This window comes from Bufo bufo, chromosome 1 (assembly GCF_905171765.1).
Source record: "Bufo bufo chromosome 1, aBufBuf1.1, whole genome shotgun sequence".
In the NCBI taxonomy this organism is placed as follows: Eukaryota; Metazoa; Chordata; class Amphibia; order Anura; family Bufonidae; genus Bufo; species Bufo bufo.
The window spans coordinates 590,325,071-590,352,996 of NC_053389.1; the positions used below are offsets into that span (position 1 = coordinate 590,325,071).

The following is a 27,926-nucleotide window of genomic DNA, read 5'->3' on the forward strand; positions in this document are numbered from 1 at the left end:
CAGAAGGAGGTCCCAGTCCTTCCCATCTTTAGACACTACCCTTTTCAACATATTTTTTATTGTTTGGTTAAACCTTTCTACCAGACCGTCCGTTTGCGGATGGTAAACGGACGTCCGTAGTTGTTTTATGTGCAGCAACTTACAGAGTTCCCTCATCACCTTGGACATAAAAGGGGTCCCCTGGTCGGTCAGAAGATCTATAGGTAGTCCTACTCGGGAAAACATCTCCATTATCTCCTTAGCTATGAGTTTAGCCTAGGTATGTCGCAGTGGCACCGCCTCTGGGTACCAAGTGGCGTAGTCTAGGATAACTAAGATGTGTTGATGCCCTCTGGCGGAATTCCGTACTGGGCCTATGTGAGCCATTGCTATTCGGTCAAATGGTACCTTGATAAATCGGGAGAGGTACTAGGGGACTACGCAAATGTGGCTGGGGGCTAGCTATCTGGCAGGCAGGGCAAGATTTACAAAACTCTTCCACCTCTCTAAATATGCTGGGCCAGTAAAACCGCTATAGAATACGAACCTGTTTTCTGCAGCCCCAGGTGACCCCCGAGAACGTGTTGGTGGGCTAGATCTAACACAAGTTTGCGAAAAACCTTGGGGACCACCAACTGTTCAATAGGCTCACCCCGTAGTTGGTTTACCCGATACAACATATCGTGATGAACCACAAAACGGGGAAACACTGACTCTGCCCCAGGTTGTTGTGGTTCACCATCTACTATTAACACATTTTCCAGGGCTCGGGATAGGGTTGGGTCCCGACGTTGGGCGGGTCCCCAGAAACATTGAGGTCTGCCAATTCAGGACCCGGCGGCAAGTCATCCACGTCTCCCACCATCACACTTAGCGGGGTTTCCCCCCGTCTTCCACCGAAGTGGCAGTCACCCCTACCGCTGGCCCTTCGGTCTCGGGTTCCCAGGGCTCTGGTCTCTCCTCTGAGCAGGGCCACTCTGCTATGGTTACCCCTGTCTCATGGGTATCGATAATCCTTGTAACAGGCCACAGTGCCGGGAAGCCCGGGAAGTCTCTCCCTATTATTAATTCATAGTGTAGATTGGTGGCCACCTTGTTGGTCCACATGCCAGCAACCGTGGATAGAGACACCATAGCGGTGGAGTAGTCTTTTAAGTCTCCATGAATACACATTACCTCAACATTCCAACCAGTATACTCAGCGGGCCGTATCAGTGTAGCCCTTACCAGGGACACCAGACTCCCTGAGTCCAGCAACGCCACCGCCAGAGTGTTTCCTACTTCCACCTGGCACAAGTGGTTGTTGTCTATAGTCTCTGGGGTACCGGAGGCACACAGCTTCCTGGCATATAATGAGTGGCGGTAGCCATAATTAGTGTCCACGGGCTCACCCCAACGGGGACAGTCAGCCCTTACGTGGCCAGACTCCTGGCACCGCCAGCAGACTATCGGAGCCTGGTCCGTAGGGGGTACATCCCGGGCGGGTTTTTTGGCAAAGTCGCCGGGCCTGGGGTGGAGATTTACGGGGTTTGACTGCCTCCTCCAAAAAGAACCCCCCTGTAGATTCCTGGTAGCCTCATAGCATTCTACCAGGTTCACCATCTCAAGGTCATTACCAGGAGATACCTGGCCAATCTAGTGCTGGAGAGTTATAGCAAAGCCCTCCAGAATAAATCAGCCAACAGACGGTCCAGCATAGCAGTGGAACTCAGCACAACAGGCCGCATCCATTTTTGCAACAGGTGTAATAGATAATAATACTGATGTCTCGCGGGTTCAGCCGAGTTAAACTCCCACTGATGCACCCGCTGGGCCCGGACCGACACATTCACCCCCAGTCTTGCCAGAATCTCACCCTTTACTGTCGGGTAATCAGCCGATTGATCGTCCGGTAAGTCGAAATACACGTGCTGGGGTTCGGATGCCAGAAACGGAGCAACGACCTCAGCCCATTGATCTTGGGGTAGATTCTCCTTCATGGCCACCTTTTCGAACACCGCCAAATAGGTTTCGATGTCATCCGAGGGGGTCATCTTGGGGATTGCTGCACGGACCACTTTCCGGGCATCGTGGACACTCTGGGATGCTCCTGCCGCCTGTAAAGCCATCACATGTTGCAACAGCAGCTGGTTTGTTTCTTGCTGCTGCTTATTAGTCTCCCGCTGCTGCAGGTTAGCCTCCACGAAGGCTTTCATCACAGCTCCCATTTTGTCGAGGGACACGGGTTGTAATCTCGCTGATTTGATGTAAGACATACGGTACAACGTGCCCGTAAAAAATATATATATATATATTTCGTCCTTCACGCCAGCCTCACTGCGCTTGCCCGCATCTTCCACCAATTGTGGAGTTTCGCTCTGGTAGAAAGGGTAAGCGGATGCAGTACAGAGGAAAAATACAAGTTCTTAACTCAAACTTCAGTGTTTATTCACACTTGCGGCAGTTGCACAAAACACGTCACTTTGCAGTTTTTGGTGTTAATTCACACACAATGGAAAGTTCATATTGCACAAGTCACCTTATTGGCAGTTCTGCCTCCAGTAGTCCACAGCAGCCTTTAGGAGGCCTGTTCTCTCTGCACAAGGGTCTCAGCCCTCTAATTCGGAGCAAAACCTCAGATCCCAACACAGAGCCTCAGCTGCTGAGCTCAGCTGCCTATTTAAAGGGAACCTGTCATCTGGATTTTGTGTATAGAGCTGAGGACATGGGTTGCTAGATGGCCGCTAGCACATCCGCAATACCTAGTCCCCATAGCTCTGTGTGCTTTTATTGTGTAAAAAACACGATTTGATCCATATGCAAATTAACCTGAGATGAGTCCTGTCCCTGACTCATCTCACGTACAGGACTCATCTCAGGTTAATTTGCATATGTATAAAATCAGTTTTTTTTTACACAATAAAAGCACACAGAGCTATGGGGACTGGGAATTGTGGATGTGCTAGCGGCTATCTAGCAACCCATGTCCTCAGCTCTATACACAAAATCCAGGTGACAGGTTCCCTTTAAGGACAGCCAGGTGCTGCCAAAACCCAGACCGGCACTTAAAGGTTTCTACCACTTCGTTTCACATAATTAGCTTTCAGACACTAGTGATCCGCTAGTGTCTGCTCTAACAAACAATCCTAATATAATAGCTTTTGGGGCAGCTGTTTCGCTAAAAAAAGAACTTATATTGATATGCTAATGAGCCTCTAGGTGCTATGGGGGCGTCATTAGCACCTAGAGGCTCGGTCTACCTTCACAAAATGCCGCCGCCCAGCGCGTCCCTCCAGCCCGCCCATCTCCTCCGGAATGCGATCCTCCCTGTGAGCGTATATATTCGGCGCATGCGCAGTGAATGTCTGACCGCTTTCTGCACAGACATCTCCACTGCGCCTGTTCCTCGGAGCACTATGACGTCATCGGCGCAGGCGCAGTGGAGATGTCTGAGCAGGGAAGCGGTCAGACATTCACTGTGCATGCGCCGAATACATACGCTCACAGGAAGGATCGCATTCCGGAGGAGATGGGCGGGCTGGAGGGACGCGCTGGGCAGCGGCATTTTGTGAAGGTAGACCGAGCCTCTAGGTGCTAATGACGCCCCCATAGCACCTAGAGGCTCATTAGCATATCAATATAAGTTCTTTTTTTAGCGAAACGGCTGCCCCAAAAGCTATTATATTAGGATTGTTTGGTAGAGCAGACACTAGCGGATCGCTAGTGTCTGAAAGCTAATTATGTGAAACGAAGTAGTAGAAACCCTTTAAACTCACCTGAAAAACAGCCCAGCCGCACATGTTGGGAGGAAAATACCTGCCTTCCCAGACAAAACCCCTCACTGTGTCACAATATATATATATATATATATATATACACACAGTCAGGTCCATAAATATTGGGACATCGACACAATTCTAAAATTTTTGGATCTATACACCACCACAATGGATTTGAAATGAAACAAACAAGATGTGCTTTACCTGCAGACTGTCAGCTTTAATTTGAGGGTATTTACATCCAAATCAGGTGAACGGTGTAGGAATTACAACAGTTTGCATATGTGCCTCACACTTGTTAAGGAACCAAAAGTAATGGGACAATTGGCTTCTCAGCTGTTCCATGGCCAGGTGTGTGTTATTCCCTCATTATCCCAATTACAATGAGCAGATAAAAGGTCCAGAGATAATTTCAAGTGTGCTATTTGCATTTGGAAACTGTTGCTGTCAACTCTCAAGATGAGATCCAAAGAGCTGTCACTATCAGTGAAGCAAGCCATCATTAGGCTGAAAAAATAAATCAAACCCATCAGAGAGATAGCAAAAACATTAGGCATGGCCAAAACAACTGTTTGGAACATTCTTAAAAAGAAGGAATGCATCGGTGAGCTCAGCAACACCAAAAGACCCAGAAGGCCACGGAAAACAACTGTGGTGGATGACTAAAGAATTCTTTCCCTGGTGAAGAAAACACCCTTCACATCAGTTGGCCTGATCAAGAACACTCTCCAGGAGGTAGGTGTATGTGTGTCAAAGTCAACAATCAAGAGAAGACTTCACCAGAGTGAATACAGAGGGTTCACCACAAGATGGAACCATTGGTGAGCCTCAAAAACAGGAAGGCCAGATTAGAGTTTGCCAAACAACATCTAAAAAAGCCTTCACAGTTCTGGAACAACATCCTATGGACAGATGAGACCAAGATCAACTTGTACCAGAGTGATGGGAAGAGAAGAGTATGGAGAAGAAAAGGAACTGCTCATGATCCTAAGCATGCCACCTCATCTGTGAAGCATGGTGGTGGTAGTGTCATGGCGTGGGCATGTATGGCTGCCAATGGAACTGGTTCTCTTGTATTTATTGATGATGTGACTGCTGACAAAAGCAGCAGGATGAATTCTGAAGTGTTTCGGGCAATATTATCTGCTCATATTCAGCCAAATGCTTCAGAACTCATTGGACGGCTAAGTCAATCATCTGACCTGAATCCGATTGAGCATGCATTTCACTTGCTGAAGACAAAACTAAAGGGAAAATGCCCCAAGAACAAGCAGGAACTGAAGACAGTTGCAGTAGAGGCCTGGCAGAGCATCACCAGGGATGAAACTCAGCGTCTGGTGATGTCTATGCGTTCCAGACTTCAGGCTGTAATTGACTGCAAAGGATTTGCAACCAAGTATTAAAAAGTGAAAGTTTGATTTATGATTATTATTCTGTCCCATTACTTTTGGGACCTTAACAAGTGGGAGGCACATATGCAAACTGTTGTAATTCCTACACCATTCACCTGATTTGGATGTAAATACCCTCAAATTGAAGCTGACAGTCTGCAGGTAAAGCACATCTTGTTCGTTTTATTTAAAATCCATTGTAGTGCTGTATAGGGCCAAAAATGTTAGAATTGTGTCGGTGTCCCAATATTTATGGACCTGACTGTATATATACAGTGGGGGAAATAATTATTTGACCCCTCACTGATTTTGTAAGTTTGTCCAATGACAAAGAAATGAAAAGTCTCAGAACAGTATCATTTCAATGGTAGGTTTATTGTAACAGTGGCAGATAGCACATCAAAAGGAAAATCGAAAAAATAACTTTAAATAAAAGATAGCAACTGATTTGCATTTCATTGAGTGAAATAAGTATTTGAACCCCTACCAACCATTAAGAGTTCTGGCTCCCACAGAGTGGTTAGACACTTCTACTCAATTAGTCACCCTCATTAAGGACACCTGTCTTAACTAGTCACCTGTATAAAAGACACCTGTCCACAGAATCAATCAATCAAGCAGACTCCAAACTCTCCAACATGGGAAAGACCAAAGAGCTGTCCAAGGATGTCAGAGACAAAATTGTAGACCTGCTCAAGGCTGGAATGGGCTACAAAACCATTAGCAAGAAGCTGGGAGAGAAGGTGACAACTGTTGGTGCGATTGTTCGAAAATGGAAGGAGCACAAAATGACCATCAATCGACCTCGCTCTGGGGCTCCACGCAAGATCTCACCTCGTGGGGTGTCAATGGTTCTGAGAAAGGTGAAAAAGCATCCTAGAACTACACGGGAGGAGTTAGTTAATGACCTCAAATTAGCAGGGACCACAGTCACCAAGAAAACCATTGGAAACACATTACACCGCAATGGATTAAAATCCTGCAGGGCTCGCAAGGTCCCCCTGCTCAGGAAGGCACATGTGCAGGGCCGTCTGAAGTTTGCCAATGAACACCTGAATGATTCAGAGAGTGACTGGGAGAAGGTGCTGTGGTCTGATGAGACCAAAATAGAGCTCTTTGGCATTAACTCAACTCGCTGTGTTTGGAGGAAGAAAAATGCTGCCTATGACCCCCAAAACACCGTCCCCACCGTCAAGCATGGGGGTGGAAACATTTTGCTTTGGGGGTGTTTTTCTGCTAAGGGCACAGGACAACTTATTCGCATAAACGGGAAAATGGACGGAGCCATGTATCGTGAAATCCTGAGCGACAACCTCCTTCCCTCTGCCAGGAAACTGAAAATGGGTCGTGGATGGGTGTTCCAGCACGACAATGACCCAAAACATACAGCAAAGGCAACAAAGGAGTGGCTCAAGAAGAAGCACATTAAGGTCATGGAGTGGCCTAGTCAGTCTCCGGACCTTAATCCAATCGAAAACCTATGGAGGGAGCTCAAGCTCAGAGTTGCACAGAGACAGCCTCGAAACCTTAGGGATTTAGAGATGATCTGCAAAGAGGAGTGGACCAACATTCCTCCTAAAATGTGCGCAAACTTGGTCATCAATTACAAGAAACGTTTGACCTCTGTGCTTGCAAACAAGGGTTTTTCCACCAAGTATTAAGTCTTTTTTTGTTAGAGGGTTCAAATACTTATTTCACTCAATGAAATGCAAATCAGTTGCTATCTTTTATTTAAAGTTATTTTTTCGATTTTCCTTTTGATGTGCTATCTGCCACTGTTACAATAAACCTACCATTGAAATGATACTGTTCTGAGACTTTTCATTTCTTTGCCATTGGACAAACTTACAAAATCAGTGAGGGGTCAAATAATTATTTCCCCCACTGTATATATACACTCACCTAAAGAATTATTAGGAACACCATAATATTACGGTGTTAGACCCCTTTTGCCTTCAGAACTGCCTTAATTCTACGTGGCATTGATTCAACAAGGTGCTGATAGCATTCTTTAGAAATGTTGGCCCATATTGATAGGATAGCATCTTGCAGTTGATGGAGATTTGAGGGATGCACATCCAGGGCACGAAGCTCCCGTTCCACCACATCCCAAAGATGCTCTATTGGGTTGAGATCTGGTGACTGTGGGGGCCATTTTAGTACAGTAAACTCATTGTCATGTTCAAGAAACCAATTTGAAATGATTCGAGCTTTGTGACATGGTGCATTATCCTGCTGGAAGAAGGCATCAGAGGATGGATACATGTTCTCATTCTGTTTACACCAAATTCGGACTCTACCATTTGAATGTCTCAACAGAAATCGAGACTCATCAGACCAGGCAACATTTTTCCAGTCTTCAACAGTCCAATTTTGGTGAGCGCGTGCAAATTGTAGCCTCTTTTTCCTATTTGTAGTGGAGATGAGTGGTACCCGGTGGGGTCTTCTGCTGTTGTAGCCCATCCGCCTCAAGGTTGTGCGTGTTGTGGCTTCACAAATGCTTTGCTGCATACCTCGGTTGTAACGAGTGGTTATTTCAGTCAATGTTGCTCTTCTATCAGCTTGAATCAGTCGGCCCATTCTCCTCTGACCTCTAGCATCCACAAGGCATTTTTGCCCACAGGACTGCCGCATACTGGATGTTTTTCCCTTTTCACACCATTCTTTGTAAACCCTAGAAATGGTTGTGCGTGAAAATCCCAGTAACTGAGCAGATTGTGAAATATTCAGACCGGCCCGTCTGGCACCAACAACCATGCCACGCTCAAAATTGCTTAAATCACCTTTCTTTCCCATTCTGACATTCAGTTTGGAGTTCAGGAGATTGTCTTGACCAGGACCACACCCCTAAATGCATTGAAGCAACTGCCATGTGATTGGTTGACTAGATAATTGCATTAATGAGAAATAGAACAGGTGTTCCTAATAATTCTTTAGGTGAGTGTATATATATATCCAGTATATATATATATCTACAGCCTAATATGAACTAATATGTTTCTGTTAAGGTATACATGATGTTTAAAAACTAATGATTAAGTTAACATTCAGTTGCTGTCATATTACTATCAGTTAGGAATTCCCTGCTTATTTTAACAATGCTTTTCTTCCCACTTATTTTACTTTGCTACACACATATGTGAAAGCTTGCATGCTTGTATGACATTTTCCATCTTCAACTATTTTTCTTAGTCTACCTGTTTCTTTGTTTCAAAGCATCATGTATCTGTAAATGTATAGTATATAATGAATATGTATATGTCTCAGGCAAGGAATTCCAGCTGATAATTAAGTCCTCACACCAAGATGAAGGATATGAAGACCATGAAAACTTTGGTGAAGAGGTGACCGAGTCCCCTGAGGGTAGTGTGACTGAAAATGAAATAGAAGCTACCCAATGGAATGAAACCCTTAATACCACACAATTTCCAAGCACCACATCTCCACAGAACCAAGAAGGTAGTAGTGCTGCCTATTAACACATTTAGAATTTTTCTGAATCTTTTTCACACACAATGCTAATAAACATTGCTTGTTTTAATTGCACCACACATAATCCTTGGTATTTATATGGCATGTGTACCAACCGTTGGTTAGTGGACTAACTATAATGCTTTCTCTGGTTAATAACTAACTTTACTTGCATAGTTGGTAGCAGTCCTGATTTAGCAGTGACTGTCTCTAATTTACAGACTGCCCTGGAAAATGTGGGCGTTCCTAGGGTGGAAATGGGTGGGGTGTATTTGAACACTGTCCATAAGTGGATGTTCCAATTGGGCTCAGGCATTCTCTGAGAAGGGCTTACAAGTTCTGAATTTACCAACTACAGTGTTGTAGTTAGTAAGTATGTTGTCGATCAGAATATTTGACTCATTCAAACCTTATAGGTATTCTTATAACTGCCACTGTAAGCCAGGCAAAAGACTGAAGAGGTAGAATGCAGTAAATAACAAATATGATCTTTACTGCAGTATGCTAGTGCAGTAAAATAGCCTCAAACTGGGTTGCACACATTCTTTTCAGATCTGAGGAACTTGAAATGGTGGCTTTTACCAATAGCATTTCACAGTCAAAATTCCCTTTATTCAGGGGGTAACTTCCTCTATAAGATTTTCTGTGGCCTCTCCTAGGTCTAAGGTGCCCTCAAGCCCTTGGTCTATCACATAGCTCTCTCTTGCTGTCTGCGGAGAGGCTCCTTTCTCCACCTGCCTCTAAGATTCTATGGTAGTTTCCTCACTTGGTGTTTCCAGTTTTTCCTGCTATACTTACTACACAATCCTTTATCTCAGTAACTTCTCCTGCAACCCAACTATATGCAAGAAGATTCTCTTTCCAACCACTGTCTCAATTATGCGAGGAGACTCCTCTCCGCCCGCTAACAGCACAGAGGTATTTCATTGGTAGCAATGGTAACCCCTTGTATAATCCGATAACCCTGCCCACATGAGCAACACAGATTCCCTACACCTCTGTGCAGTCATGTGACAACTGGACCTAATGACCCATTGCCTTAGACATGGTGTATGCGGATATATTTCCCCATCAGCCTGGGTCAGGTACCCGGTGGGGCAAAGGTCATTTGTTCCCTGATAAGCAACAAGAACCAGAATAGCACAGGAAAAAAGGACAAAAACAGACACAGTTCAATCCTGGCAATAGGACACATTAAATGGAACCTGTCACCATGAAAATGCTAAATAATTTGTTAAGATGCTATAGAGCAGGAGGAGTTGATCTGATTTATGTATAGTTATGTGGGAAAAGATTCAGTAAAACTTGTGTTTCTGTAACGGGGTGCCGAAGGCGCACTCGGTCTCCCATCAGCCGCAGACCTGCTGCTTAGCTTCGGGAGCGAGGATCTGTGTTTGACCTCGTTCCCAGGGAGGCTTTGCTAGCTGGGAGGATCCCTGCTCCTAGGTCTGCCTTGAGCGCTGAGCTGATCACTCGGTGCTCGATTGGTTGGTCTGTCGGTCATGTGACGCTGGCCACGTCACATGACCCTCACTCCCCACTATAAATACAGGCAGCCTGCTGGCCACAGGTTGCCTGTTAATTTAGGTTCCTGGCAGTTGTTGGATACCTGTGTACTTACCTGATCCTGTTCCCTGACGATCCTTTGCCTGCTCCTCCTGTACTGTGCATCCTTCCTGGTATAATGACCTCGGCTTCCACCTGACTATTCTTTGTGGACTCCTTTGGTACTTCTCGACTCTCCTGGTATTTATGACCTCGGCTTCTCCTGACCTTTCTTTGCTTATCCCTCTGTACTGCGTTGTCCTGTTGGTTTTGACCCGGTCCGTTCACTATCCGTTATTTGTCTTGTCTGTCCTTCCTGCACGTATCCTAAGTTAGGGACTGCCGTCCAGTCAGGGGCGTAACTAGAAGTGACTGGACCCCACAGCAAATTTTTGTATGGCCCCCCCCCCCCTTCCCCCAGAAAACTACTGATCGTTAAAAACAAAAACAAGCCCTCACATAGACCGAAATATCGAAAAGTAATTTTTTAAAGTAATTAAACCAAATAAAAACCATACAAGTTTAGTATCGTATTGAGCCGCAGAATAAAGACGTCATTTTTAGTGAACGCTATGATGTGAAAACCTCAAAAATCTTGGCGGAATTGTGTGTGTTTTTTTTTTGTTTTGTTTTTTTTAACCCACAAATATATTTTTTTCCTGCTTTCTGATACAAGACATGGTAAACTAATTGGCGGCATTTAAAAAATGCATTTTGTCCCACACAAAATAAGCCCTCATATAACTGTGAATGGAAAAATAAAAAGGTTATGGCTAATGTACAAATGAAAATGGGCCCGGTCTTTAAGGGGTAAAAGATATCAAACTACAATGTTTTATATTGCTTGCTCTTTTTGAGAGCATCAGGGTTATTGCACATTTTACATACACAGCTCTGCTACATGCACACAGCATACACACACAGCTCTGGGTGGCACATTATATATCTCTGGGTGGCAGATTATATATCACTGTGTTGCACATTTTACATACACAGCTCCGCTGTGCACATTATACATTCCTCTGTCTCATACAGCTCTGCTACATACACCACACACACACTACTGTGCTGGATTAACACTATACACCTATCTTTGCTGCATTATACACATGAAGCACCCTCAGATCTGCTACATGCACCCCACACACAGCTGCTCTGGGTAGGCAGACACACACAGCTATGCTACAAGCTCGCTGTACATCTTGTTTGCAGATTTGACTAAATCTGCAATGTGTGAATGAGGCCATACACATCATCCCGGCATTAACCCCTAAGTACCCGGAATTGTAAGTGCTAGGGTGCTAACCTCATATTTTCAAGCCAAAGTCAGGAGCAGATGAGGATCATAAAGGCGCTACCAGCCCACAGCCTGGCTCCTCCCACCAACATGACTGGTCACATGGTCATGACATCATCAAAGGTCCTGTAGCTTAGAAGGATCTGGCATCTACACTGAGCGGCAGGGCACGGAGCCCCTATGTCTGGTATACTGGGAAATGGGGGTGCAGAGCTGAGGGATCCCCATATGTTTAGCTCTGCAGGGATAGACAGGGCACGCTGCCGGGGGCCGGGCCCCTTGTCAGCCCGGGCTGCTTCCCAGGAGCTACGCCACTGCGTCCAGTTGTCCCCTGTCATCAGGACTCGTGAGGCAAGTAGGCAGGGCCAGGGGTGAGGGTGGAGCGCAGTGGTCACTATCCTCCCCCGTGTGTGTGTACGTGAACGTTACAGATTAACAGGCCCAATAACCACTGTATAATGAATCCTCTGGTGACCCTGACTGACCATGTCTCTAATCTGACACAGATGGTGCAGGAGCTAGGGGAAAAACTCTGTTCTTTTGAGTTAGGGCAAGGTTCTTCCACTCCTCAGGCCTCCAGTCCGCATTTTGAGCCCCAGATTAAGCTCCCAGAACCCTTTTCTGGAGACTGGAAGAAGTTTCTCTCTTTTAAGGAGAATTGCAAACTTTACTTCCGTTTGCGCCCCGTGTCCTCTGGCCCCGGGAGTCAACGCGTGGGCATTATCATTTCCCGACTACAGGGTGATCCCCAGGACTGGGCGTTCTCTTTACCTGCTGCCGCCAGTTGTTTAACTTCTGTGGAGGGGTTCTTTCAGGCCCTGGGAACGAGGTCAAACACAGATCCTCGCTCCTGAAGCTAAGCTGCAGGTCTGCGGCTGATGGGAGACCGAGTGCGCCTTCGGCACCCCGTTACAGTTTCATCATTTTATATCTCTGCTCATTCTGGGCTTTGAAGTCAGGGAGGCAGACCTATCAGTGACTGACAGCTATCTCTGTATACACAGTCATAGAGGGAAGGCTGTCAGTCACTGATTGGAATGTCTCCTTGACTTCAAAGCCTACTTCAAAGTTTTACTGAATCTTTTCCTGCAAAACTGTATATCAATCTGCTCAGCTTCTCCTGCTCTATAAAAGGCTGTCTCAGACACCATGTTCAATGTGACAGGTTCCCTTTAAAACTCCACCACCCTAAGTTATCATGTATACTGTACATATCAGCAGCTTGAAGTGACCAGTATAAAATGGAATTAAACTAAAGGGGGCAGTAACTACTAAAATATGACTTTTAATGATTAAGGAGTAAAACAACGGCCCCTACAGACACACAACAAATAAGATACAAACATACATACACTGGTACATCAAATGTGACCAGTAACTAGAGAAATTGGCAGGTATGAATGATGGACTGGACCAAGATTGCAGGCCGAGCACGGCTGTATCACATGTAAATGAGTAAGCCCTAGTAACTCCCTGCTTGGCCTGGTCCGCCCTATAACCAAAATCCTCTGGACGGGGTCCAAAAAAGCCCCGCAAGGGGTGGCCCAGACAGGAACTCTTAACCTATATAGATGACCCTGGTAAGGCCCTCACAGGTAGAAAGAGAAAAAATGCGTCCAGAGGAACAAGGAAAACATACCAGATTACCAAAATAAGCGTAACCCCACCAGAGAATTATCCACAAGGGAGGATAAGGTGAAAGGAATACTCAAGTGTCCCGACGCGTTTCTTCACACAGAGTATGCCCCAGGATTCGTCAGGGGACACGGGGCAGCACTACAGTCAGGTTACGGCTGAATTTTTGTATGGCAGCGGTCAGGCGTATGGCTCCAATTCCACCAGAGGGCTGTGACCCAGGGTGGTGGTGTTCACAGTGGTGGGGTGACCGGCCGGTCTGTGTGAAGAAACGCGTCGGGACACTTGAGTATTCCTTTCACCTTATCCTCCCTTGTGGATAATTCTCTGGTGGGGTTACGCTTATTTTGGTAATCTGGTATGTTTTCCTTGTTCCTCTGGACGCATTTTTTCTCTTTCTACCTGTGAGGGCCTTACCAGGGTCATCTATATAGGTTAAGAGTTCCTGTCTGGGCCACCCCTTGCGGGGCTTTTTTGTACCCCGTCCAGAGGATTTTGGTTATAGGGCGTACCAGGCCAAGCAGGGAGTTACTAGGGCTTACTCATTTACATGTGATACAGCCGTGCTCGGCCTGCAATCTTGGTCCAGTCCATCATTCATACCTGCCAATTTCTCTAGTTACTGGTCACATTTGATGTACCAGTGTATGTATGTTTGTATCTTATTTGTTGTGTGTCTGTAGGGGCCGTTGTTTTACTCCTTAATCATTAAAAGTCATATTTTAGTAGTTACTGCCCCCTTTAGTTTAATTGTCTTGTTCTAAGAGCAGTAATCAGGGAGACACTCCTGTCTTCACCTGACTGACCACCTTTAGTCAGTATAAAATGGACCTTTAATTTACTGATCTCTTCTGATAACAGTCTATTTATCTACAGAGGGAAGTAATAAAAAGCTGAGAAGGAAGCGTCATTCTGGAATAATGTCTAAAGGTAATCTTTTATTGACAGACCTTTAATAATACAGTAATGCAACACGATAATTCATTAAACATTATTGCGAGATATATTCATTCCCTTTATCTCAATTAGGTGTTTTTAAGTCTAACGGGGCATAACTTCATTGTTGGCAGGATGCAGAGGAAGTAGATGACTGATTTAGAAGACTTTCCATACTTGTGGGAGGTGCTAGGTAACAGCATCCTGATTTAGCTGCTGGGTGACAGTGCAGCAGAAAATAAGCAGTGACTGATAGTGAGTGGGATTTAAAAACGACAGTAAAATTATAGAAGCAAACAACAATAATATTGGAAGAAGGTGGAAACATAATTGCACTCACCTGTTCACCTAAAATTCTATATTACAGTATCATGATCAGAGCAATGATTTCTTAACTACTTTTAGAACGTACAATCACTTTCATGGTCATTTTGCATGTAGGATCAAATTTTATTACAATTTTATCCTACACATGGCCATAGATGAAAGTGCATGTTTCATAAACATTTTTGCACAATTCATGACCAATTTTCAATTATGTACATACTAGCATTTCTTACATATATGGCACTGACAAATTTCAGTTTTTCATAACAAAAGGCTAACACAAATACACAGACTAAAGACCCTAGAAAACACAAGCAGGTGGCCCCTTCAAGAACAGTAAATGATGGCAGTACTAATCTACACATGGTATACCAATCATTCCTGGAAATTGGAGCATGGCACCTAAATTGTATAAAAAGCATCCTCAGTGTTTCTTGCAAATGTCATAATTTCTTCTATCCTCATAATTTAATTCAATTAGTCAGTTTGATTAGCCTGGCATGGTGGGTCCCAAGATGTCCTGAGCCAGAGTATGATGATTGGCTCATTTAAAGGAAAACATTTTAGGAAATGGGGTAACAGTCTGAGTCAAGCTATTATAATTATATAAATATATATATAATAAATATATGTACATAAGGGTTATATGTGAACAGTGCCATTATATATGCTATCATACATCTTTGCTTTTATTGCATTTTCGGTATTTGTTTCAAAAGTAGGTCATGTCTTAAAATAAAGAGCACTTTTAGACAATTATTTCAAGTATACAAGTAACTCCTAACCAAAGTTTTCTCTCATTCCAGGTCCTTGTTTAGAACCTATGGATGAAGGATTTTGTTCAAAATATATCTTGCTTTGGTACTATAACTTGAAAGTTGATAAGTGCCGTCCATTTGTTTATGGTGGTTGTGGAGGAAACCATAATCGCTTTACTAGTAAAGAGAAGTGTGAATGGAGATGTAAAACAAAAGCAGGTTAGAACTGTTGGAATCTCTTGAAAAAACAACAACTTCAAATTGCTATAGTAAAAGATCGCAGAACAACTACAGTATATAAGTGTTCATGGAAATTTATATTATTAAAGGCTATGTTCCCATTTGAATCCAAATTTTATTTATGGTACCAAATCTAAAATGCAAAAAGAGGCAAATTTGCAATAGGTCATAATTAAAATGTATCTTTTGATTTGTCTGCACCTCCATGGTAACACAGCAATAAATCTGCAGTCTTAAGGATCATTTAGACAAGCAGATAATCATTTTAAGTGGAATGCTAACGATTCATGTTGGATGATAGTCATATAGTGTAAATCTGTGTAGCGACTGAACAACTGTTCTTTATGCCGACATATATGTGGTATGTTTTGTCAGAAGTAGAGGACAGACAGAAGGGAACATTCTTCATAATCATACTATACAGTGTTTGTTTGTTATCTGTTACCATGGAAATGCATTGTCTCCAAAATCTAGTTTAGTAAATGTACATTAGTAAATGTGTGCTATTGTGTGCATACTGTCACTAATACACTCCTCAACACTGAAATTGCAATGCCAAGAAGGACAAGCTGTAAGGCTATGCAAATCCAGGAAATTCTCAAGCACCTAGCTCCAATGTGATGTCTCCTGTTTCTCAAAGTGCTAGTTGTATCGCCATTTCATGCAAACTGAGAGGAAGAGAATCCTTGAACTGAGGGACCTTTTGGTTTATCACTTTGGGAGATTGCTGCGCGCCTAGGCTGAGATGTCAGCACTATTCAACATTGTGTGTCCAAGTAGTTGGGAGAACAATGAGAAACTGGAATGACTGCAAGAAGTGCATAGAGGTGAACCTCTACACGGATGGATTGTCTGATTCGAATAATGGCGCATAGTGATTCATTCTGTACTGCATGTGAAATTGGATATCACATCCCAAGCTTAGGGTGGCAAACAGTGTCTACACAAATCATCCGAAGATGTTTTCAGGACTTTGGGCTATGAAGCTACTGTCCAGGGATAGGTATTCCTTTGACCTCATGCCACCACTCTCAAAAGCTATCATGCTGCACAGCACTGAAAACTGGAATGGTGGTCGATCCTCCTCAGTGATGAGACCTGCTTGGATTCAATGATAGCCGGAGATTCATCTGGAGAACACGTGGGAAAATTCATGAAGAGGGAACATCACGTCTGTCATACTCCTGGGATTATGATGTGGGGGGGCATAATGTATGGTAGCCAGACCCTTCTAATCTTTTAGGTAATTTCAGGTACACTAACAGCTCGTCGTTACAGTGATTTGATTGTGGAACCAGTTGTATGGTCATTTCTACAGTGTCCTAGGAGCCATTTTTTAAAAGGACAACGCCAGGCTGCATGTTGCTTGTGCTACAGTCTGCTTGGTCGAAATGTGCTACCATGACCTGCAGTGTTTCCAGACTTTCCTATCGAATATATCTGGGGCGTCATTGGTCGACAATTGGAAAGGGAGCTGCCAGCAATGTATCTTGATGATTTGCGTGCCCAAGAGCATTCAGCATGACAGAAGATTTCTCAGACATCAATAACGTCATTGATAGCATGACAAGGCGTGTAAGTGCATGTATTTCTGCACATGGTGCTCATACACAATATTGAATATATTGAGTTTTGAATATTTATTTTCCATTTTTTAAAATCCTTTGCATATCATTAACATCTCTATTGATTCTGTGATTTTCATAATTCCATGACTTTTCCTTCTTGGTGTTGAGAAGTGTACATTGTTTTACACTTGGCTGGTTATAAATAGAGATGAGCGAATCGAAGCTGACAAAGTCGAATTCATTCCGAATTTCAGGAAAAATTTGATTCTGAACTAATGCGAATCTCCTCGCACTTGGTGGTAACAAATCGCAATTTTTCCTAACATGGCAGCTACAATGGAGGCTAAAATGGCGGCTACACGTGTGAGGACATGGGGCAAGTAACTCTGGGAAGGCGGGATGACCCATAATGCCATGCATGCAGCCAATCAGCAGCCAGCCAGCCTGGTGATGTCACAGCCCTATAAATACGGCAGCCATCTTAGATTCTGCCATTCACCATCGTGCTTTGTTCAGGGACAGACGTTTATGCAGGTGCTAGGGAGAGTAAAAGAAAACCTCATTGTGAAACAAAAAGCCTTTTTTATAAGTGCACAATAAGGATAGGGGGGAATAATTTCACATCATCTAAGTGCAGGGACAGACGTTTCAGGCGCTAGGGAGAATGATAAAGAAGACATCATTGTGAAAAAAAAAGCGGTTTATAAGTGCAGGATAAGGATAGGGAGGAATCATTTCACAGCACCTTACTGCAGGGACAGACGTTGCAGGGGCTAAGGAGAGTCATACAGAAAATATCATTGGGAAAAAAATACGATTTACAACTGCAGGGAAAGATTATTTGGGGATACAAATAGCCATTATACAGCTCTATCATTCCAGCAATTTGTTGTAGGGGTGCCTTTAGTGGCTTATATCTGTGGAAAAAGAAAAATGCTATATATGGTGAAAGCGTTTAGTGCCCTATTATAATGCAATATGATAAAAATAGACGCCGTTCATATTTGGAGGAGTTATTTGCACTAAAAACATTTATTGTCAGTTCAGTACAATACGAGAAAAATAGATGCTGTTCCCATTTGGTGTTATTTGCACTAAAAACATTTATTGTCAGTTCAGTACAATACGAGAAAAATAGACGCTGTTCACATTGGGCGTTATTTGCTCTAAAAACATTTATTGTCATATTATTAGAGAAAAAGAGAAAAATACACACCGTTCACATTTGGTGTTGTTGGCGCTAACAACATTTATTGTCGTACTTCTAGAGAAAAATTAAAAAATACACACCGTTCACATTTGGTGTTATATGCGGTAAAACCATTTATTGTCATATTTCTAGAGAAAAGGAGAAAAATGCACACTGTTAACATTTGGTGTTATTTGCGGTAAAAACATTTATTGTCAGTTCAGTACAATACGAGAAAAATAGACGCTGTTCTCATTTGGTGTTATTTGCGCTAAAAGCGTTTCTTGTCATACTTTTAGAGAAAAAGAGAAAAATACACACCGTTCACACTTGGTGTTATTTGTGCTAAAACATTTATTGTCAGTTCAGTACATTACCAGAAAAATTGACGCTGTTCACATTTGGTGTTATTTGCGGTAAAAACATTTATTGTCAGTTCAGTACAATGCGAGAAAAATAGACACTGTTCACATTTGGTGTTATTTGAGCTATAAGAGTTTCTTGTCATATTTCTAGAGAAAAAGAGAAAAATACACGCCGTTCACACTTGGTGTTATTTGCGGTAAAAACATTTTTTGTCGGTTCAGTACAATACGAGAAAAATAGACGCTGTTCAAATTTAGTGTTATTTGCGGTAGAGACATTTATTGTCAATTCAGTACAGTACGAGTAAAATAGATGCTGTTCACATTTGGTGTTATTTGCGGTACAAACATTTATTGCCAGTTCAGTACAATACGAGAAAAATAGACGCTGTTCACATTTGGTGTTATTTGCGCTAAAAGCGTTTCTTGTCATACTTTTAGAGAAAAAGAGAAAAATACACACCGTTCACACTTGGTGTTATTTGTGCTAAAACATTTATTGTCAGTTCAGTACATTACCAGAAAAATACACGCAGTTCACATTTGGTGTTATTTGCGCTAAAAACATTTATTGTCAGTTCAGTACAATATGAGAAAAATAGACGCTGTTCACATTTGGTGTTATTTGCGCTAAAAGCGTTTCTTGTCATACTTTTAGAGAAAAAGAGAAAAATACACACCGTTCACATTTGGTGTTATTTGCTCTAAAAACATTTATTGTCAGTTCAGTACAATACGAGAAAAATAGACGCTGTTCACATTTGGTGTTATTTGCGGTACAAACATTTATTGCCAGTTCAGTACAATACGAGAAAAATACACGCAGTTCACATTTGGTGTTATTTGCGGTACAAACATTTATTGCCAGTTCAGTACAATACGAGAAAAATAGACGCTGTTCACATTTGGTGTTATTTGCGGTACAAACATTTATTGCCAGTTCAGTACAATACGAGAAAAATAGACGCTGTTCACATTTGGTGTTATTTGCGCTAAAAGCGTTTCTTGTCATACTTTTAGAGAAAAATACACACCGTTCACACTTGGTGTTATTTGTGCTAAAACATTTATTGTCAGTTCAGTACATTACCAGAAAAATTTACGCTGTTCACATTTGGTGTTATTTGCGGTAAAAACATTTATTGTCAGTTCAGTACAATACGAGAAAAATAGATGCTGTTTACATTCGGTGTTATTTGTGCTAAAAACATTTATTGTCATACTTCTAGAGAAAAATTTAAAAATACACACCGTTCACATTTGGTGTCATTTGCGCAGAAATATGTTAGTGGCCTATTTCAGTACAATACTAGAAATATATACTGAGTTCACATTTGCTGGTATTTGCGCAGAAATAATTTAGTGGCCTATTTCAGTACAAAAAGAAAAATATATTCGTCGCTTTTAGGGGTGTTTTAATTTCCGTTTACTTTGTTTAGTTCAGCTACAAGTATGTCAGGCAGAGAAGTGCCAGGCCATGCACAGAGAAGTGGCAGAGGCCTTAATGTTTCTGGTGCAAGCAGAGGTCGCAGCAGAGTAAAAGGGCGTGGCAGCAATAGTCGCAGCGAGAGGCCTGAGCTCACCGTGTCATCTAGCGGTCGTATCTTGACCAGCAACCCAGCGCTTCTTGATTGGTTGACTTAGTCATCCACGTCATCCCAAGTGACATCAGACACCCCCAGCCAACAGTCGGTGGGTTAGTCAGACACAACCCTTAGTTAGCATGGCCTGGGAGCAGGCCCTGTGCCCTCACCTGTCCTCAACCTGCCTCTGTCTTTTTCCGTTCCCTCACCGCGAGAAGTATTATATGTTGTAGACTCGGCTCCACTTTTCAGCGAGGAAGAGCTACTAGAGGAGAGTCAGCAGCTACTGCCCAGCCAAGATCTGGAGGAGACATCCGGCGTTTCCTCCGCTAGGCGGGCAAGTAGTGATGAGGAGATTGTCGTGGGAGCTTGTGTTGCAAGCGGTCATGCTCCTGACCCAGAGACCGTTGAGGAGGACATCAGTGATGTGCAGACACTACTCGATGATGAGGAAGCCGATCGCACTTGGGAGCCGGGTGAAGAAGGGGCAGGAGAAGAGTATGGCAGCTTGCCCGTGAGCCAGCGGCAGAGCAAGCAAGTCGCTAGCGTGGCCAGAAGTCAGCAGTGGGAGGTCGGGAGCCAAACATGCACAGGGTAAAACACCCACTTTGCAGCAGCCTACCTGCCCGGAAAGGAGTGGTGCAGGGGTTCACGGAGGCAGCGGCGGTAGCAGTCAGCCAGTGAGTAGTGTTGGGGGAAAATCAGGTACTCGGCGGTGTGGCAGTTTTTTGTGAAGCCACCAGAGGAGGTCAACATGGCCATTTGTAGAATATGTGGGCAGAAGGTGAAGCATGGGCAGGCTGCAAATATTGGCAACATGGCCCTGCGCAACTTATGCAGCGTCACCGTAAAGTGACCTGGGAGAACCGTGGCTCTGATGCCACTGGGTGATGTAGCGGTAACTGTGGCAGGGGACCACTACATCACTTAGTGGCACGTACCCAGTTTCAGCCAGTCAAGGCTCCACCACCTCAGCCGAAGGGAGCTGTCTGTCAATCCCATCTTCTGCTGGTCCAGCTGCTCCTGCTCCTACTCCTCGTCAGTCATTCCGTCAGCAATCAATCACTGAAGCGATTGCCAAGAGACAGCAGTATGCATGCACACATCCAATGGCGCAGAAGTTGAACGTGCTCCTGTCCAAGTTGCTGGTGCTACAGTCCTTCCATTTTCAAGTGGGGGACTCTGCACCTTTCAGAGAACTGATGGCTTGTGCCGAGCCGAGGTGGAGAGTCCCAAGTCGTCATTTATTTGCGAAAAAGGCAGTACCAGCCCTGCACACACATGTAGAGCAGAAGGTGGGCCAGTCCTTGAGCCTGTTGGTGTCTGCCAAAGTGCATGGCAGCGCCGATGTGTGGAGCTGTAACTACAGTCAGGGACAATACATGTCCTTTACGGCCCACTGAGTGAATGTGGTTCCTGCACAGCCACACCAGCAACTTGGCCAGGTCACGCCGCTTCCGCCTCCACGTTGTCACGCCGTTGGTCCTGTGACAATGACCGCCTCTGCCTCCTCATCCTCCACCATGTCCTCAGCCTCCACTGCACGGACAAGTCACAGTGCCCCTCCAGCATACCACATGTGCAGGGCTCGGCGGTGTCACACAAAGGAGGAACTTTTTCATGTCATGCATCAAGAAATTGAATTCTGGCTTTCTCCGCGACAACTGAAAATCGGAACCATGCTGACCAACAACAGGAAGAACATGGTGTCGGCGCTGCATCAAGGAGGGCTGAGTCATGCGCCCTGAATGGCACACGTGTTCAATCTGGTTTTCAAGCGGTTCGTGAAGTCTTCCATCCATCTGCAAGACATCCTAAAAATGGCCAGGAACCTTTGCATGCACTTATGCACTTCAGCCACTTGTACACCGCAAAACACACCCTCCTTGAGCTGCAGCGGCAGAACGGCATCCCCCAACATAGGCTGATATGCGACATTTCCACTCTCCATATGTTGGACCGACTATACGAACAGAGAAAGGCCATCAACGATTTCTTGATGATGCAAGCAGATAGGAGTACTTCGATGTCAGCCAGTGGCAGCTCATGCGTGATACCTGCTGTTTGCTCAGGCCCTTTGAGGAGGCGACATTATTTGTCAGTCGCCAGGACTACGGAATGAACAACGTCATTCCACTGCTTCATGTCCTGGAACAGATGCTGGTAACAATGACTGGTCAGGGGACAGGAGACGTGGCGCCTCGATCTCACGACCTCATGAGCCCTGTGGGGCTGAACTGGAAGAGGAGGAGGAAGGGGAGGAGGACATTGGAGCACAGGCATTGTGTAGCCAAATGGGTGGTTTTTCTATTCAGCTGACAGGACAGGAGGAGCAGGAGCAGCCAGAGGAGCTACAGGGCAATGAGTAAGACGAGACAGAGGACCTGGACACAGTGTGGCAGTATGCAGTGGAGATAGAGGCAGGGAGTCCCTCCAAGTCACTTGCACAAATGGCACGATGCATGCTCACTTGCTTGCGTAGTGGCAGCCGAATTGACACCATTCGGCAGAGGGATGACTTCTGGCTCTCCACCTTGTTGGACCCTCGCTACCAGTCCAGAATGGAGGCCTTTTTTACACCCACCGAGAGGAAGGACAAACTGAACTACTACAGAGACATCCTATGTAGTCAGTTGGCCGCTGCCTATCTGTGCCATCATCCATCCTGTCGCAGGTCTGACCGGGGGGGCCCTCTGCGCTCATGTTCCACTGCCATGGCTGCTGGGGAGGGGTGGTGTGGCAGGATCAGTACCTGCTCCATCAGCAGCAGCCTGAGTCTACAGTCGCTGATGAGTAGCTTTCTTGACCCACATAGTGAACAAACTACTCACCAGCAGCAGCTAGACGCAGAACCTGAACCAGCAGGTGGTGGCATACTTGGACAGCACCCTACCACCCCACATTGAAGATCCGCTGGACTACTGGGTAGCTAAACTGGATTTGTGGCCGCAACTGGCCGAGTTTGCCCTGGAAAAGCTGTCCTGCCCGGCCAGTAGTGTGGCATCAGAGCAGGTGTTTAGTGCGGCGGGGGCCATAGTTACCCCAAGGAGAACTCGCCTGTCCACCCAAAATGTTGAGAGACTGACCTTTGTCAAGATGAATCAGGCATGGATCAGCCAGGATTTCCAACCACCAATTCCTGATGCATCAGACTAGATAATACATGGTGCCACACCAACACTTTGATACAAGAGACAGGCTTCTTCTGACTACCTGCCTCAGATACTATTTTGATTCTGCAACCCGCCTGATGCCACACATCTGATGCCAAGTGCTCCTTATTTCACCCACCTTCGTACTGGTATTGCCACCCACCGCCCCACGCTGTTACCGGGTCACTTTGTGGTCTCCTGATGCAGCTGCTGCTGCCATCTCCAAACTTTGTCACCTTGCCACTCTGTGGTCTACGGATGCTGCTGCCATATCCACACTATGTCACCTTGCCACTCTGTGGCCTCCGGATGCTGCCGCCATATCCACACTATGCAGGGCCGGATTAAGAGCATCATGGGCCTGGTGCTGAGGATTTTGCTGGGCCTTTTTATGGAACTGCACTCAGTGTCTTAATTACATATATATTTTATCGATACCATTAAAGTATTTTGTTCCTGCAACTACCCCTCATTTGGCGTCTATCTTGGCAACATGGAGGGGGACCACGGGAGGGGGACCCTTAGGGTGGGGGCATCCTCAGGGCACTATAGTGTCAGGAAAACCGCTTTGTTTTCCTGACACTATAGTGATCATTTAACATGACTATGAAGATTACTGTTTTCTAGCTGCTGTGGACTGTGGACAATAGCAGCTAGAAACAGTAATTTTCATAGTGCTGTTATGATTTATGGACACAGCTCTCAGCATGCTTAGCCAGCCTTCTATCTGGCTGTGCTTCTTGAGAGTCACAGTCCACAGGCTCAGAAACAGCCTGTGGACTGTGACTCTCAAGATGCAAAGCCAGATAGAAGGCTGGCTAAGCATGCTGAGAGCTGTGTCCATAAATCATAACAGCACTATGATTGCCCTCCCTTCCAACTGGATGAGTTTATCTGATACCTGCTCCAGAAGCTCCTGCTGTCTCGCGGGCTGGTGTGGCTGAGCACTGTGGGCCGTGTGCTGGTAGAAACTGCTGAGCAGGTTGTACACAGCGCAGCGTGCAGGAGGGATAACCGCGGGCGCACTGAGGTCATATCCGGCGGGCCGGCATTACAGGAACCGCACCAGCTGCTCTGACGTCCTGCCGCCGGATATCCTGTGACGTATATCCGGCGGCAGGTCGTCAGAGCAGCTGGTGCTGTTCCTGTAATGCCGCGGCCCGCCGGATATGACCTCAGTGCGCCCGCGGTTATCCCTCCTGCACGCTGCGCTGTGTACAATAGTGATGGGAAGTTCGGATCTTTCAGATGAATCGGATCTTCGGTTCACTTGCTGAGTCACTGACTGCTGAGCTGACTCGCAAGTGAACCGAAGACTCTAGGTGCCGGTGCGCATGCGCAGATGCTATCCATTCGATTCACTTGCTGCTGCTGACTCAGTCGGCTCTTCAGCTCTCTAATGAGTGAGTCCGGATCAGGAAGAGTGATTGATTATAGTGATAGTGAAGGGAAGCTGAGGCTGACGCCGGACAGGAGGACTCAGGAGCTGTCACTGTGGTGTGCATTGTTGTCTGTTGTGCATTGTTACCCACAGTGACAACAGTCTGACACTGACAGTAGTACAACCAACCAAGTGAAGTGAAATGTGAATGCACAGGGAAAACTATGTGCTGAATTGATAAGAGTATTACAGTAACACAGTCACTGGCTGATAATAAAATAGTCCCCACTTAACGGAATCCATAAAGGAGATGTGAACCCACCCTTAGTTATATAGCTACTGAACGAGATGCCTTTAACATATAAATCTCCTGAGAAGCCAATTTGATCCTAAAGGGTTAATTCAACCTGTAATCTTCATCTGTCACTTCTCTTATCTCTCTGCTCCTGTCCCTTAATCTTATCACTGCTGCAACAAAATCACTGGGCCCCATAGCAGGAATCTAAATTGGGCCCCCATTACCCTTTTATAGCCCCTCTTTTTGTTCCATGAACTATTCTTGCTGCTGCGTTTTATAATTTATGCCATCAGGGCCGGATTGGGATTGCAAAACAGCCCTGGCACACAAAAGAGGTATAATAGATGCAGTGTGTACAGGTATATAGTATATTCCCTAGTGTTCTGATATGTGAGGTACAGGGTATAATATATGCAGTGTGTACAGTATATACAGTAGTGTAATATGTGAGGTACGAGGTATAATAGATGCAGTGTGTACAGGTATACAGTATATACAGTAGTGTACTGATATGTGAGGTACGAGGTATAATAGATGCAGTGTGTACAGATATATAGTATATACAGCAGTGTATTGACACCTCGTACCTCACATATAAGTACACTGCTGTATATACTATATATCTGTACACACTGCATCTATTATACCTCGTACCTCACATATCAGTACACTGCTGTATATACTATATATCTGTACACACTGCATCTATTATACCTCGTACCTCACATATCAGTACACTGCTGTATATACTATATATCTGTACATATTGCATCTATTATACCTTGTACCTCACATATCAGTACACTGCTGTATATACTATATATCTGTACATATTGCATCTATTATACCTTGTACCTCACATATCAGTGCACTGCGGTATATACTATATATCTGTACATATTGCATGTATAATACTGTGTAATATGTGTGTGTGTGTGTGTATGTGTATGTATATATATATATATATATTACACACAGAGCAGTGTATTGATGTGAGACATAGAAGGTATAATACTGTAGATGCAGTGTTTATAGAAATATGTGGTCAGTTATACATTATGGTCACTGTGTGTGTGAGGTACATGAGGTAGTGGTCACTGTAACTGTCTGAAGTATTATACATGAGTGAGCAATGAGTAAAACAGGGCATGGGGGGAGGGGGGGTGGGTAAATGACAAGAAGATGAGGACCTCCTCTTACCACTCCATTCCAGTCTGTATGGATCAATGCAGAGCTGCTTGTGAACTTCTAATACTTGCTGTTAGGGGTTGAAGGACCTGTGATGATGTCATCACAGGTCCTGGCAGATATACCTTTGAAACCTAGGAACTACACCATTTTTGGTGCAGTTCCTTTGCTAGATTCTGCAGGACCTGTGATGTTGAAGATGATGTCATCACAGGTCCTGGCAGATGCACTGTTCTAACCTGGGAACTACACTTTACACTGTGCAGTTCCCTTACAGGACCTGTGATGAAATCATCAAAGGTCCTTTAGCTTTAGAAAGATAAACAGTCTACTCAGACGACTCCGAGCTGCTAGTGCTTGCCTTGCCTCAGCTCTGATTGGTTGGTGGGCGGGGAGGGGAGGGGCTGGCAGAAGCAGCTTCCACTCTAGGATCATATTACGCTCCTCCCGAGTCCCTCCCTCAGGCTCCCTGCTGCCAGGCCAGCGTGAGGTGAGCGTCTCTGCATTATCTGTGTGCTATGTGACGCTGCGCTGTGTACAACAGAGGACTTTTAGCTCCCGACGGCCTTTTGGCTGGCAGATGGGCCTATTTTATGGTAGGGGCCTGGAGCTGCAGCTCCATCAGCCCCTACGTTAATCCGGCCCTGACACTATGTCACCTTGCCACTCTTTGGTCTCCTCATGCTGCTGCCATCTCCACACTATGTCACCTTGCCACTCTGTGGTTTCCGGATGCTGCCACCATATCCACACTATGTCACTTTGCCACTCTGTCGCATCCTGATGCTGCCGCCACCTCCAAACTATGTCACCTTGCCACTCTGTGGTCTCCTCATGCTGCTGCCATCTCAACACTATGTCACCTTGCCACTCTGTGGTCTCCGGATGCTGCCGCCATATCCACACTATGTCACCTTGCCACTCTTTGGTCTCCTCATGCTGCCGCCACCTCCAAACTATGTCACCTTGCCACTCTGTGGTCTCCTTATGCTGCTGTCATCTCTACACTATGTCACCTTGCCACTCTGTGGTCTCCTAATGTTGCTGACACCTCCAGACTCGGTCATTGTGCCACTCTGTGGCCTACTCATGCTGCTGCCACCTCCAGACTCGGTCATTGTGCCACTCTGTGACCTACTCATGCTGCTGCCACCTCCAGGCTCGGTAATTGTGCCACTCTGTAGCTTACTCATGCTGCTGCCACCTCCAGATTCGGTCGTTGTGCCACTCTGTGGCCTACTCATGCTTCTGCCACCTCCAGACTCGGTAATTGTGCCACTCTGTGGCCTACTCATGCTGCTGCCACCTCCAGACTCTGTCATTGTGCTACTGGGTGGTCTATTCACTCTGCTGCCACCTCCAGACCCTATCATTGGGCCACTCTGTGGTCTCTTCATGCTGCTTCCACCTCACCACTATGTCATAGGTCCACTCTGTGGACTTCTCATACTGTTCCCCCCCCTCCCCACTTCATGACTGGGCCACTATTTTGCCTTTCAGACTGGCTAACATCATGATTTATATGATTTATTTGACCTTTCTTCTGATCTGTCAGAAGGAAGGAAAAACAAGACGCACAACGGATCCTGTCTGTGTAGCAGCTGTAAGGCCTGTATGGTCCCATAAGAATTGGCTTATGATTTGGTAGCCAAAAGCAGGAGTGGGTACAAAACACAGAAGACATTCAAATATTCCATTCACGTGTCATCTCTGTTTTAGATCCACTCCTGTTTTTTTTTTTTTGGCATTAGCAATACTGATGGATTATTAAGCAAATGCTGACCGAGTAAAGGCGTATGCTCCACAGACAGGATCGTTTTTTTTGTGGGTTTTTGTTCTGACAGATCCGAGGAGAGCAAATCAAT

General features: G+C 45.0%; 1 protein-coding gene across 1 annotated transcript in view; it reads left to right on the forward strand.

Annotated features, from left to right (window-relative positions):
• The window catches only part of LOC120986031 (collagen alpha-1(VII) chain-like), a 570,823-nt gene extending 555,380 nt beyond the window's left edge, over positions 1-15,443 (forward strand). Inside the window, exons 95-98 of the mRNA XM_040414311.1 lie at positions 8,396-8,587; positions 13,953-14,006; positions 15,146-15,316; positions 15,427-15,443. Of these exons, the coding sequence (XP_040270245.1) occupies positions 8,396-8,587; positions 13,953-14,006; positions 15,146-15,316; positions 15,427-15,443 (434 nt within the window). The remainder of the gene's footprint in view (positions 1-8,395; positions 8,588-13,952; positions 14,007-15,145; positions 15,317-15,426) is intronic.
• Positions 15,444-27,926: the final 12,483 nt, after the last annotated feature.